At 35.5% G+C, this 13014-nt stretch overlaps 1 protein-coding gene across 1 annotated transcript in view; it reads left to right on the top strand.

The window, feature by feature from the left end:
• LOC124354252 (F-actin-uncapping protein LRRC16A) overlaps positions 1-13014 on the top strand; it is an 80308-nt gene that overhangs the window by 21022 nt on the left and 46272 nt on the right. The window contains exons 9-13 of the mRNA XM_046804570.1: positions 383-460; positions 2092-2273; positions 8974-9125; positions 10891-11033; positions 11747-11862. Coding sequence (XP_046660526.1) covers positions 383-460; positions 2092-2273; positions 8974-9125; positions 10891-11033; positions 11747-11862 — 671 coding nt within the window. The remainder of the gene's footprint in view (positions 1-382; positions 461-2091; positions 2274-8973; positions 9126-10890; positions 11034-11746; positions 11863-13014) is intronic.

The raw sequence follows: 13014 nt of genomic DNA, 5'->3' as shown, positions 1-13014 counted from the left end.
GTAATTTGTCTAGATTATGTTTTCTATTCAGATTAAATTACAATAATTACACAGTACAATAAAATATTTGATCAAATTAAATCGTAATATTATTAATTTGTACTAAATTTGTGTGATTCGTCCCAGTAAATAGAAACTACTCCTGGCAATAACAGTATTATATACATTATTTTCAGTATTATTAGAGAAATTTAAATTTAATATGGTCTAGTAAGCTTTTAATTATTTCATAAGTTTCTCAGATTTTTCACAAAAATTTATACTAATATAAAAGTTGTATCAAACCTTTATTAACGGATACAAATTCCTAGTTTATATAGAGGACATAACTTATCAACTATGTCTTTATTTGTTTTTGAAATTTAAGTTTGTTTTGTTCCAGAACCTTTGTAATTTTCTGGCTCAGCCAAATCAAATCACCCACCTTGATATCTCAGGCACAGACTGCACCCTGGAAACTGTAAGTGAATTTTACACTATCCAATGATTGATTATAAGTATAAGAAATAATATGTAGCAGGTTTTTAGACGTATGTTGCTGTACAATAACTAAAGCGTGTAATAAGTGAATTGAGGTACATACCTTTGCGAGCACCATAAACTTTTAACAAGATCCATTGTGATGTACAATGTTGACGTTGTGTAGATATCACAATTTTGTTGGGCTCCCCAATGGGCTCTCCCAAGTTATGTTAAGAGTGGTACTGTATAATACTGCTATACGTAACACACGTCAAATATTTTTTGAGACTAAAAGAACATTACGACCCACCCTAAAACAGGTTGTTATTAAAAAGTAAAATGACTGCCACTGAAACAAGTTAGAATTGTTGTCCATAAAAATGTTGTCTCAAAGAAGACATTGATTGGCAAAATGGCTGCTCCTCACCACCACACTCTCGTCAACTTTATCGTAATGCCATTTCAATATCTTTGTGCCATTGTCTAGTAATTGTTGCTCTAGTATTTTAATCATTAATACACGGTAGCAAATATTGAAATGAAGTATGAAATTTCAAGAATTCTAGAACTGGCTGCATTTTAATACTAGGATATAATATAATAGGAATTAAACAGTTTTGAAACTGAGAATCTAAATCACTCATCTCGGATTATAGCATATGTTTTAGCCTGTTCACAACCAGGATTTTGCTACTAGCCGAGGTTTTATCAGTGGAATTCTTCCAATAATCGCTTTTCAATGAACTTTTGTTGTGGTTGTGAACTACTTTAGATCATTGTATCATGTACAGTGCACATCTTGTTCTATTTATTGTTCCCATTAATTAATGTTGATTGGTAATAGTGATAAATGAATCATTTTTGTATTGACTGATGATTTTGTTAAGGGTGGTACTGTATAATACTGCTATACGTAACACATGTCAAATATTTTTTTAGACTAAAAGAACATTACAACCCACCCTAAAACAGGTTGTTATTAAAAAGTAAAATGACTGCCACTGAAACAAGTTAGAATTGTTGTCCATAAAAATGTTGTCTCAAAGAAGACATTGATTGGCAAAAATGGCTGCTCCTCACCACCACACTCTCGTCAACTTTATCGTAATGCCATTTCAATATCTTTGTGCCATTGTCTAGTAATTGTTGCTCTAGTATTTTAATCATTAATACACGGTAGCAAATATTGAAATGAAGTATGAAATTTCAAGAATTCTAGAACTGGCTGCATTTTAATACTAGGATATAATATAATAGGAATTAAACAGTTTTGAAACTGAGAATCTAAATCACTCATCTCGGATTATAGCATATGTTTTAGCCTGTTCACAACCAGGATTTTGCTACTGGCCGAGGTTTTATCAGTGGAATTCTTCCAATAATCGCTTTTCAATGAACTTTTGTTGTGGTTGTGAACTACTTTAGATCATTGTATCATGTACAGTGCACATCTTGTTCTATTTATTGTTCCCATTAATTAATGTTGATTGGTAATAGTGATAAATGAATCATTTTTGTATTGACTGATGATGGAGCATCACTGTAATTCTACACTGGTGGAATTAACTGAAGGTATAATTTGTGTAGATTATTAGACTCTATCTAAAGAACTACCTCTGTATTTTCCAGATATTTGGCGCATTATTGCGTGGCTGTGCCACGAATCTAGTCCACCTGAATGTATCCAAGAATGCATTCAGCACCAAAAAGGCCAAAGAAGTGCCTCCATCATTCAAACAGTTCTTCACTAGCACTCTGTCCCTCAAGTACCTCAACATGTCCTACTGCAAGCTGCCTCTTGAGGCACTTAAGTGAGTAACATCTTTATGCATTCCTTAACAGCCTACTGTAGTGAAACGACCTGGAGTTATAATTTAGATGGCTACAATTAAGATGGCTTCAAGTTCAGCCGGATCTTAAATTTGTGGTTGATAGTTTTCCCATTGTGTTTGACAAAGTGTACATTATGAAAAACTTTACAATTTAGTTAATACATTTTTCTTTCCATAAAATTGTGATATTATTCTGCTTGTAAATTAATTTTAATCTGTAATATAATAATTTATTATTATTGTTATTATTAGAAATAATAGTTTTAAATGAATTTACTACAATTGAAATTAATTCAATTAAATCTGAATAGAAATTTATGTATAGTGTTTCTGTGTCCTCTTAGAGAAATGTAACTCAAGGCTGCATAAGATACAAAAAGTTTGTTTCTACTTAAAGTTTTAAAATTTCGCCTGTTTTTATGCAGAAGATGCCAGACAATCTGTCATCACATGTTATCAATCTATTTAACATTCTTTTTATAATATATTTTAATATTTTACGGTGTGTTAACACGTCCACTGCTGCTCTATACTGAATGATTTTGAGTTAACCTCAACATGGGTTCATATAGTGGAATTTTCTTGACCTGAGCAATAACATGGTATACCTTTGTCCAGAGAGTTACTGACACACTATATTGAAATAAAGCTTCATGCAAAATGTCCAGTATATACGTCAGTTCGTTCTAGAGATATTTTGCGGACGACCAAAAAGACAGATAGATAAATAAAATAATTTTTTTTCTGTTGATAGGCTTTGCAGATAACAATGAATATGGATCAGTAAATTTAGTTTTTACATTGTGGAAAAAAGTATATCATTAGGATTCAATTTTGGTGTAGAATTGTTTAAATTATTTGTGACAAAACAAAATGTACACTGTATGAAAATGTTTGGGTGGAAAAAAGGTCACTCTTACTTTACAAATAAAAGAACCAAAATTAATAACGGAAAACCTATGATTTTTTTATTACAATTAAAAATTTAAACATTTTTTAATAAGGGCAAAGTTGCAGTTTTTTACAATTTAACCCTTTAGGTTCAGCTTTAAATTCATGTGATTGGCCTCTCATATCAACTGGCCACAATGGTGGCCATAGCTGTTCTCAGTCTCAGGTTGTTGATTTACGACCTCGTTCTGTCCCTCAGCTCGGCAGGCCACACCTAGTGGCGGCCCTCACTGTTTTGCCATTCAGCTCATCAGGCTATTAAGTGTGGTCCTGTATTGTGCAGTTATAAAATAAAACCTTATCCAGTTGTGGATAAATTTTATTGATCATGCAGAGGGTCATGTTGGCTCTGTATTAAATCGTCATCATTTAGCCTAAAAACAACACTATGTTGTCACATTTTTTGTTCAATATAAAGATCCATGACAAGAGTAAATTTACTTAATTCTTAAAAAACAGTGGTTGAGGATTTTCAACGTGAAAAGTTCTACTTCAAAAGTGCATTATTGCCGGAAAGAATTACTTTGAGCACTCATGAACTTTTGCAAATTATTAAAACTATTCTTGTAACTATTTGGGGTAATTCTTGTAATTGTAATATATTATTCTATGTTAAATTGTTTCCTAGTCTTGTAAACTAGTGAAGGTCAAGCTGGATCATATATCCTTTCAATTGGTTTTTGAAAATATTCAAAGTTTTAACATTTTTAGTCAGAAATTCTTGGTTGATAGTCAGGGATGCTACAGGTCAGGGAAATCAGGGAAGTTCAGGGAAAAAAGAACAGGACTGGAAATCAGGGAAAAGTCAGGGAATCCGGTCTCAAGTCAGGGAAAAGTCAGGGAATTTCGACGTTGGTCAGGGAAAAATATAAAATCCCTTTACACAAATAAACTTACTGCCGCCGCGCCGAGTCCAAGCCTGCAGATGACGCGGCACATGAAGCAGGCAGCCAAAAACCCTGGGGATTGCGTCGTAAAAAAGTCAGGGAAAAATGAAAAAATTTGGTCTGGAAATCAGGGAAAAGTCAGGGAATTTCATTATTGGACTCCTGTAGCAACCCTGATAGTGTACTTTATACTTATATTCTAAATTGATGTCTGGATACGGTTTTTTAAGCAACACAGCAGAGAAAAGTGACAACCTAACAATATGCCATCAAAACATAAGAGGTCTGATTTCAAAAATAAACCGGCTGAACCATCTACTATGTGAAATATGTCCCAGCCTCTTAGTCTTATTAGAACATGGTCTCAAGCAAAGTGATATTGAAAACACAAAACTTCAAGGATACACTCTCATAGCTGAATACTGCAGAAAAGAACATAAATTGTGGGAGTTGCTATTTATTGTAAAGACAGCTTAATAAACAGTATAGAAGCTATTGACATAATTAACTACTGTGAAGAAAAACTACTTGAGGCTGCAATGGCTCACATAACAATCAGAGGGAAGCATCTCTACCTCCTAGGTGTTTACCGCCCTCCTGGGGTAAACATTCAAACTAGCTTGGACATTCTATCAAACATCCTGGAACATATTCAAGAGCATAATAAGTAGTTTATTATGACAGGAGACATAAATATTGACAGATTAAAACCCAACCACCCTGACTACATAATGCTTGACAACGAGCTGGCAACACAAAACATAAGAAGGCTCCCTTTACCACCAACTCGCATTACACCTGACACAAGTACTTCAATTGACTGTATATGCACTAATATTCCAGAACATGACCTTAGTGCAACAATTTTACAAACTGGACTATCAGATCATACAGCTCAAATGTGCAGTGTGTATTGTAGTAAACATTATACTAATACACAAACTCTACGGCGACAAATGGGAAGGAGAAACTTCGACCAGCTCAAGTCATTGCTTTTCATTAAAAACTGGGGTACTGTCCACAATGCTGAAGATGCAGAGTCAGCATTCAATATATTTGAAGGAGTACTGCGAACTGCCCTTGACATCGCTTGCCCTCAAAGGAAGAATAAAAGTAAGAGTAAACCAATTCACTACTATGACCAAGAATCAGCCGAGATGAAAGCTGCCTATTTAAGAGCTCTAAACACCTATGAAATAACTGGAAAGGTGTAAGACAGAGAAACTATGGTAAATATGAAAAAGATGTATGACAATAAACTAAAATCACTACAACAAAATGAAAATACCCGGAAAATAATGACATCTGACAACAAATCCAAAGCTGTATGGAACCTAATAAATACAGAGAGCCATGCTAAACAACCTAGTAAAACCTGTCCCAAGCTAAACATTAACAATGCAGTGGTAGACAACCCTATTCAGGTAGCTGAACAACTAAACACCTATTTTACTCAAATAGCTGAACTGACAATACAGCAAAACAACCAACAATTGGGAGATTGCAGACTAGGAGAGGATCTAAACACCCCTTTAACCCTTATAACGTCAGTATATCTTTTCACGACTTCCAGCAAACGGCACAATATTAAAAAAAAAAAAAAAAATTAAATGTGTAAAGTTCATTTTTATTTTTACTTTCTATAATTATGGTAAGTATAAAAAAGTAAAAATTATAAAATTATAAAGTCACTGTACTCAGGATCGTCAATGTTACGAGACATGTTATTTATCACTAATAATGAACACGGTACTTTGGGATTATACCGACCACACTCAGACATGAATCGTTATTTGACATTTTGCTTCTACTGATTACTAGATTAGCGTAGAACAATATTTCGTCAATATAAAACAGGAATTGTCTTATCGCAAACCCCTCCCCATCCTCAGTCAGAGGTCAAAGTCGAGCGGTCTAGTAGATAACGTGATTGCAGAGTCTCGCCGCCCATTCAGCTGGTGCGTCGCTTTGTTGTACTTCCGTGTTTTACCTCTACATTTCTCCAAACACAAAAATTCAATAAAAACAAACATGATCAAACTAAAACTAAACTCTTTATTGAAAAAACACTCAAAACTTGTTTTTATTCTTGATCATACTCCGCCACCCAAAATGCGAGTGCCATGCCTTCTCGCTGATGTCAACGAAAGAAAAACATCCCTCGAGATAGTACCTATCAGTAAAATATCAAATTCTAGAGGATCTGATCAGAAATATAAATTGAATTGTAATGGAAAGGCAATTATGTACCGCGCAAATCATGTGATGCCGCGTGGCCTGTCGTAATCGGGATTCTCGAGAAAGATAAGATAACAGCGACAACAATACCGATCACAATGCTTGTAAGTTTGTAATTTTGTAATTAAAGAGTTGTTTTTTCGTTCTATCATGTTTGTTTAGCTACAAATTTATATTTTTGTGTTCTTCATACTGGTGTGGTCGGTATAATGCCAAAGTACACTAAATAGGTGACACTAAACACTAAAATGACACTAAAAACACTAAATGAATAGTAAAACTAAGATATCAATACTTTTAACAAATAAATAAAAACCATATAAACAGAAAACACGACGAAGGAAACCGACTCAGCGATGGTTAGACACGCACTACCTGAAGCCAAACTGCAAACAAAAGCGCGCGCACTGTACGGCGTCTTTGCCGTGTGGCGGGGAGAGTGTCTAGACACCGCGTCTATTGTTTCAAACAATGTAACGCGACAGCTATATTTTGACGCTTGACATAGGTCAATAACCCACACACATGGTTGACGCATACCGTTAGTGACATTGATCGGATTTAAAAGGAACTTAAATTTGCTATAGACGCAGTTTTGTGTCGATGCGCCGTACCGCGTCTTTGCCGTTTGGAGATAGTTTGTCTATGCGCCATATGGCGTCTGTGACGTTATAAGGGTTAATACAACCATTTCATCTGACTCCCACAACATGGGAAGAAGTAAAACAAGTAATACACAGTCTAAAAAATAAATCATCCAGTGGTACAGATGAATACTCTTCAAAAACTGTAAAGCATTGTGCAGAAGAATTTACTCAACCTCTTACATCAATCATAAATAAATCGTTTTCCCTAGGCCAATTTCCTACAAAACTTAAAATCTCCAAGGTATATCCCAAGCACAAAAAGGGGCTAACAACTGACCCCAAAAATTATAGACCCATATCATTAATCTCTACATTTTCAAAAATTATAGAAAAAATTGTATTGAAGAGGCTAATGACGCATCTTGCAAAACACAGCCTTATTACCGACTGTCAACATGGCTTCCAAAAGGGAAAATCAACTTTATCTGCCATCATAAGCTTGGTTGAGTCCATAATCAACAGTATAGAAGAAGGAAAATTTGTGACTGCATTATTTCTAGATTACAGCAAGGCCTTCGACTGTTTGGGACACAATCTTATCTCTAAAAAACTTGCAGCCTTGGGAGTAAGAGGCTTAGAAAACAAGTGGTTTGACAGCTACCTAAAAGGAAGATCTCAAGTTGTGGAGATTAAGCATACAACATCTAAACTCACTAGAATGTTCAGATCACACCCTAAACCAATTACAAGAGGAGTCCCACAGGGATCTGTACTAGGACCCATCCTTTTAATTCTGCTGACTAACGATCTCCCAGCCCTAATTGAAAACAACAGCACCAGCTGCATAAGTACGCAGATGATACAACTCTCCTTTTAAGAAATGGCTCAGCTGAAGAATTGTATAATAACTCTGTTCATTCTCTACAAAATGCCATTGCCTACAGCAAATTAAATGACTTGGCGATAAATCCTGACAAAACTACACAAGTGCATTTTAGCAAGAAAAAAGTCCTACCTGCAAGCATCCCCAATATATCAGTGCTTAATCAGACTAAGTTTTTAGGTGTAACTCTAGACAGCGGCCTCACTTGGACAGATCACGTAAACAACATTTGCAGAAAGATCAGTATAGGTATCTACGTTGTTAAACGTATCAAATGGGTTGGCACTCTGGAAGCGGCAAAAGTAGCCTACTATGCATTAGTAGAGTCTCACATTAGATACAGCCTCATAATCTGGGAAACCTTGTTAGGGAACCTTAAGAGAGTGCTTGTACTACAAAAGAAGGCAGTCAGGACCCTTGCAAACCTTGAGCCGCTGCAAAGCTGCCGACAGGCCTACCAGACCCTAGGCATACTTACAGTTCCTGCACTCTACATTTATGAAGCGATCTTACATGTCGACAAATTACACCTGCAGACTCACATGGACGTTCACAATTACCCTAAACGCCATGCCTCAAGGCTTACCATTCCGCAACACAGAACAGCCCTCTTTGAAAAAAAACCATCATACATAGGCCGAAAATTAAAAAAACCTCCTTCCAGACTTCCTCCGAAACCTGACAGGCGACAGACTGAAGAACTCGTTTAGAGAATTTCTACTTAAGAATCCTGTCTACACCGTAGAAGAGTTTCTGGAATCTGCAAGAAACTACCATGACCTTCAACATTTAAACACCAATTTTGAATTCACAACTATTATATTACAATTGTATTATAATAACTTTGTACTGTAATCTGACAAATTACTGTTCTTAATGATCATGTAATAAAGATACTTTGACTTTGATAGTCAACACCAAAATGTAGCAAATATATGTATACATGTTTAACTATTTGCTATTCTGTCAGATGATAAACAAAGGCAATTGAAAAATAATGGTCTCATTGATAGAGCACAATGGATTTGAAAAAATTTAGTTTCAGCACTGTTTCAAGCAGGGTTTTGTTCAATATCTTTTAAATGTCTTCTGTAAAAGCGTTCCACTAATACTGAGTGAATGTTTGCTGGCAGGAATCTGTTACTGGGACTGGCTTGTAACGAGTCCACCACTGACATAGCTCTGGACATGAGCTGTAATAACCTGGGCTCGCAGGGGGCACATGTGCTGGAGTCGTGCATACACGGCGTGAGATCCATCGGGTCCTTGGACATCAGTGAGAACAGTACGTGACCACCTGTGTTTATTTTTGTATTCATTGTACAGTGTATAATATATTTATGGCTGTCAGTTAGTGCTATAGTCTACACTTCATATACTCTGTAAGTCTAGAGTCTACTTGTATTGTTATGCCAAGAGTGTTCAATAATTAAACATGGACTACTGGCGTTGAGAAAAACATAGTTGATAATTATAAAGTTGATACTTCTAGAACTTTGTATTGGTACCACTGGCATAAGTCTTAATCATTTATGAGTCAACATCGTTATGTTGATAACCTCAAATTTAAGTTTCACATTGGTTGAATAGTGTTCTTTGATTGGTTTTTTTATTATTATTAAATTGTAGAAAATTAAATATAATAAATATCCATTCTAGAACAACAGGAGTACATTATGAAAATTGTATGAGCTGTGGCTATTTCTGTAAGTGGGTTCAAAAATGGCATTAAAGGCTTGATGATCATAGTTTTGGCTGACAGTGGAAGTTTTTACTCCTTCATCATGCATGTCTACAATAAACATCCAATAATATTAAGATATCTTTATAACAAGTTTAGGTTTGAATTAAAAGGGCTGAAAGCCAAGGATTTGAAAAATCAGTAGGCTTATCTCAAAAACTTCCTTTTAAAGTCAAGTGATTTGAAATAAACGCATAAAAATATATAAAAGTACTCATATTTAGAAATTTTCTATTGCTCTGTAATCTTTCTCAACCAGTAGAGAGCAGAACCTTTTTTTTCATGTAATAGGAGTTTATGTAATAGTTTACAGAAAGCTTTAACAAATGATACTTTGTGATATCGTAAAAACCCTGCTATATGATGGGATTTGGTCTTAAACAAACAAATTACATGATTTTAAGAGATAAAAAATGCACATATTAGAAACAAAGACTTTTAACATAATCTGTGATTGGAGTAGCTTTGGAAAGGCAATTATAATTTTTTTATTTCCAAATTGTATAAGACTGGAGATTTGATTTTGTAATTTCATGTTATCCATTTCCATCCTTTCCGAGGCTGTTCTTATTCTTGAAAGCAAGTTTTTATCCACTACCGGCTTGCTAGACCTGACGTAGCTTCACCAGAGCCCCGTTAGCCGTCTCTTTGAGCCGTTGCCCGTCCCTCACGACGAGGACGAGGGGTTGGACTTTGAGGGACATTATATCACGACGACCCGTGATAACGGAAACGTCAGATGATGATGATGTTATCCATTTAATAATTTAATTGTCTTACTCATTCAATAACTCTTACTATCTACCTAGTCCTGTCTCCAGGTTTAAATTTCTCTGCAGAATTAATGTAATATAATTTAGAAAGTCGTTATATATTTTCATTGGAAATTTCACAATTTATTTTGGTTTGGCTCATTGATATGAACTAATTTGATGAATACATTTTGTTCTCCAGGCTTAAATAAATTGTGAATTTAACAAAATTACAAGATCTGTTTTATTAGTTATTATCTCTAATAAATATGGTTCCAGCTCCTTTGGCTACCCTCTCTTATCTCTGCAGATGAAAAAATATAAATAAATTTAAATATTGTTTTTAGTGCTGTTTTCTTTCATCACATTGTGTTAGGACTTCTTATTTCCCTATACATACAACTGATGTATTGAGGAAATTGTATACTTCTCTACTCCAGCTTAAGTACCACTACTACTACTTATAAAAAGCTAGGCTTTTATGTACCTATTTACCCCCAAATCAGACTAACCTCATTCATGCTCGTGATTGTAATAGTTGTATTGGCATGTTACAGACATGGATATGGATCTGGCAGCTGTGGTTGTAGCAGTCAGTAAGAACAAGTCCATCAAACATCTGCACATGGGTCGTAACATGGCCAACATGAAAGCCAAACATATTGCGGCCATCATGGACGCGCTAGTCACCATGATTCAGGTATATCTTTTGAGAGGTAATGTATTAGCATAACATCAAAGAACGTAAAATAACCAATATGCCACACATCATCAAGAATTCTCTTTCCAACATTCCAGAAATCACATAAAAGTTTGGTTTACCCTCTTGAGGTCAGTGATATATTGTCACATAACATCTTTTAATTTACCACTAAATTGTACAGTGAATAAAACAGTACATCTAAATGTTTCAATGTTATGCATAAGTTTCGTATGGTTACTAATCATGGTTAGAATTCCACCTACTACTTTAAATATAGAGCTATGATTGTCATTTTGTTGTCATTAAATGAACAAGCAGTTTTCCTTAGTACAATACCAGGTGATGCGTACTGTAAGACCTGGAACTGTGAATTATTGCAAAATACAGTGTGTACTTTATTAATAAATACAGTAGAGTTGTTTCAGGGGAGGAACAAAATCTATTTTGTTCTGCTTTGATTACTACATACTAAGGGATGTATAGAAATGTTATTATATTTTGACCTGTATTAAAAGAACAGTAAAAGTAATAGGTACGGATAATTCTCTTTGTAACATTAGACATAATTTTTACAGTGCCACTTCAACTATTAGTAGGCTGGTCTGACAGTCTTTATGAACTCATTAGACCGGAATTTAGCACTAAAACTTAAATAGAGAGTTTACAAATATTTTTTAATCACTTCTCAGAACCAGTTTTGTGTGTTGCAGGAGGAGGATTGTGTGCTGCAGACACTAGCCATTCCTGACTCCAGGCTCAAGTCTGATCTCTACAATCTGATCAACGCCCTGGGCAGCAACCAGTGCTTGCAAACCATTGACTTCAGGTATTCACTTCAACATTTTTACTCTAGTACTTTGCTAAACTCTTTGTCTTCTGATAGTCACTGCCATTCCCTTGCCAGCTCGGTCATATTCAGTAATTTGTTTTATCTCCAGAGTCTCCATGAAAGTGTAAATATAGATCAACATGTGTTTTTGAGCCTAATCTAACGCTGGTTGCCTCTTTTAGTGTAGTGGAGTTTGTCTTGGTTAGTTCTATCCCTGTGTCACGGCAAGCCTCCAATCATGTAACAATCCATTGGACAATTAAGATCAGCAAACCGATGGTCTCGGGCCTCGGTTAGTAAATGATCGGTAGCTGTAAGCAGCAAAGCGGTAATGGCCGCTATACATATGGTGTTTTTCTGTTTGAGTTTATTCAGCCACCAAAATAGGTCTATGAACGAAGTTGTCCAACTATTATTCTTCAGTGAAAATAGCATTTTTAAAAGACGTTTATTAGGTAGATTGTGCAGACTAGTGTTCACCCTATAAACAGGCTTAGAGTTTGGTTCAGTGAATATTAGCATCTGTTTCACGGTTTAATAAGAGATGCAGTTCAGTTTTTTGAGTACACCAGAATGTTAGTTAATTTTTTACCAGGCCTGATAAGACACCTTTTGGAGAAAAAATAGTGGGTGTGTGACAACAAGCAAAGCTGAGAAGAGAGTGTTTGGGTCTGTGATGCACAACAATGACAGAATGAGTTTAGGGCTGAGCGGCAGGAGTAAAATGTAATATCTGCAGTTGGCGGCGGATCAGTGGCATCGTGTGGTAACCGCCATGATACTGCTCATGTCTTTCATGGCCAGTATCAAGCATTCATATGTGCAATACAAACAAAACATTAAACATTAAGTCGCCACTTAAATACTCACGCCCCCCACTTACCGCTCATATCGCTACCGAGGACTCGGTTGGTATATGAACAATTACGCCTCATGCACACATTTCGATTGGATATCAAATTACATAGATTACAACAAAGAAAGTGATGTTATGTATTGATATCATAGTCACATCCAAACCTTGACTGAACTAGCTAAGTTTTACACTGGCTAAAAGTTGCGCAAGTTTTGTGTCCGATATTAAGAATCGCTAGTCTAAACAGGCGCAAGAGCTCTCATGATCACTGCCACAACCAGTGTTGGACTGGT

The sequence above is a fragment of the Homalodisca vitripennis genome, chromosome 2, assembly GCF_021130785.1.
Source record: "Homalodisca vitripennis isolate AUS2020 chromosome 2, UT_GWSS_2.1, whole genome shotgun sequence".
NCBI classification, from domain to species: Eukaryota; Metazoa; Arthropoda; class Insecta; order Hemiptera; family Cicadellidae; genus Homalodisca; species Homalodisca vitripennis.
The sequence above is the reverse complement of the archived record's forward strand: the minus strand, read 5'-3'. Positions and strand labels throughout refer to the sequence as shown.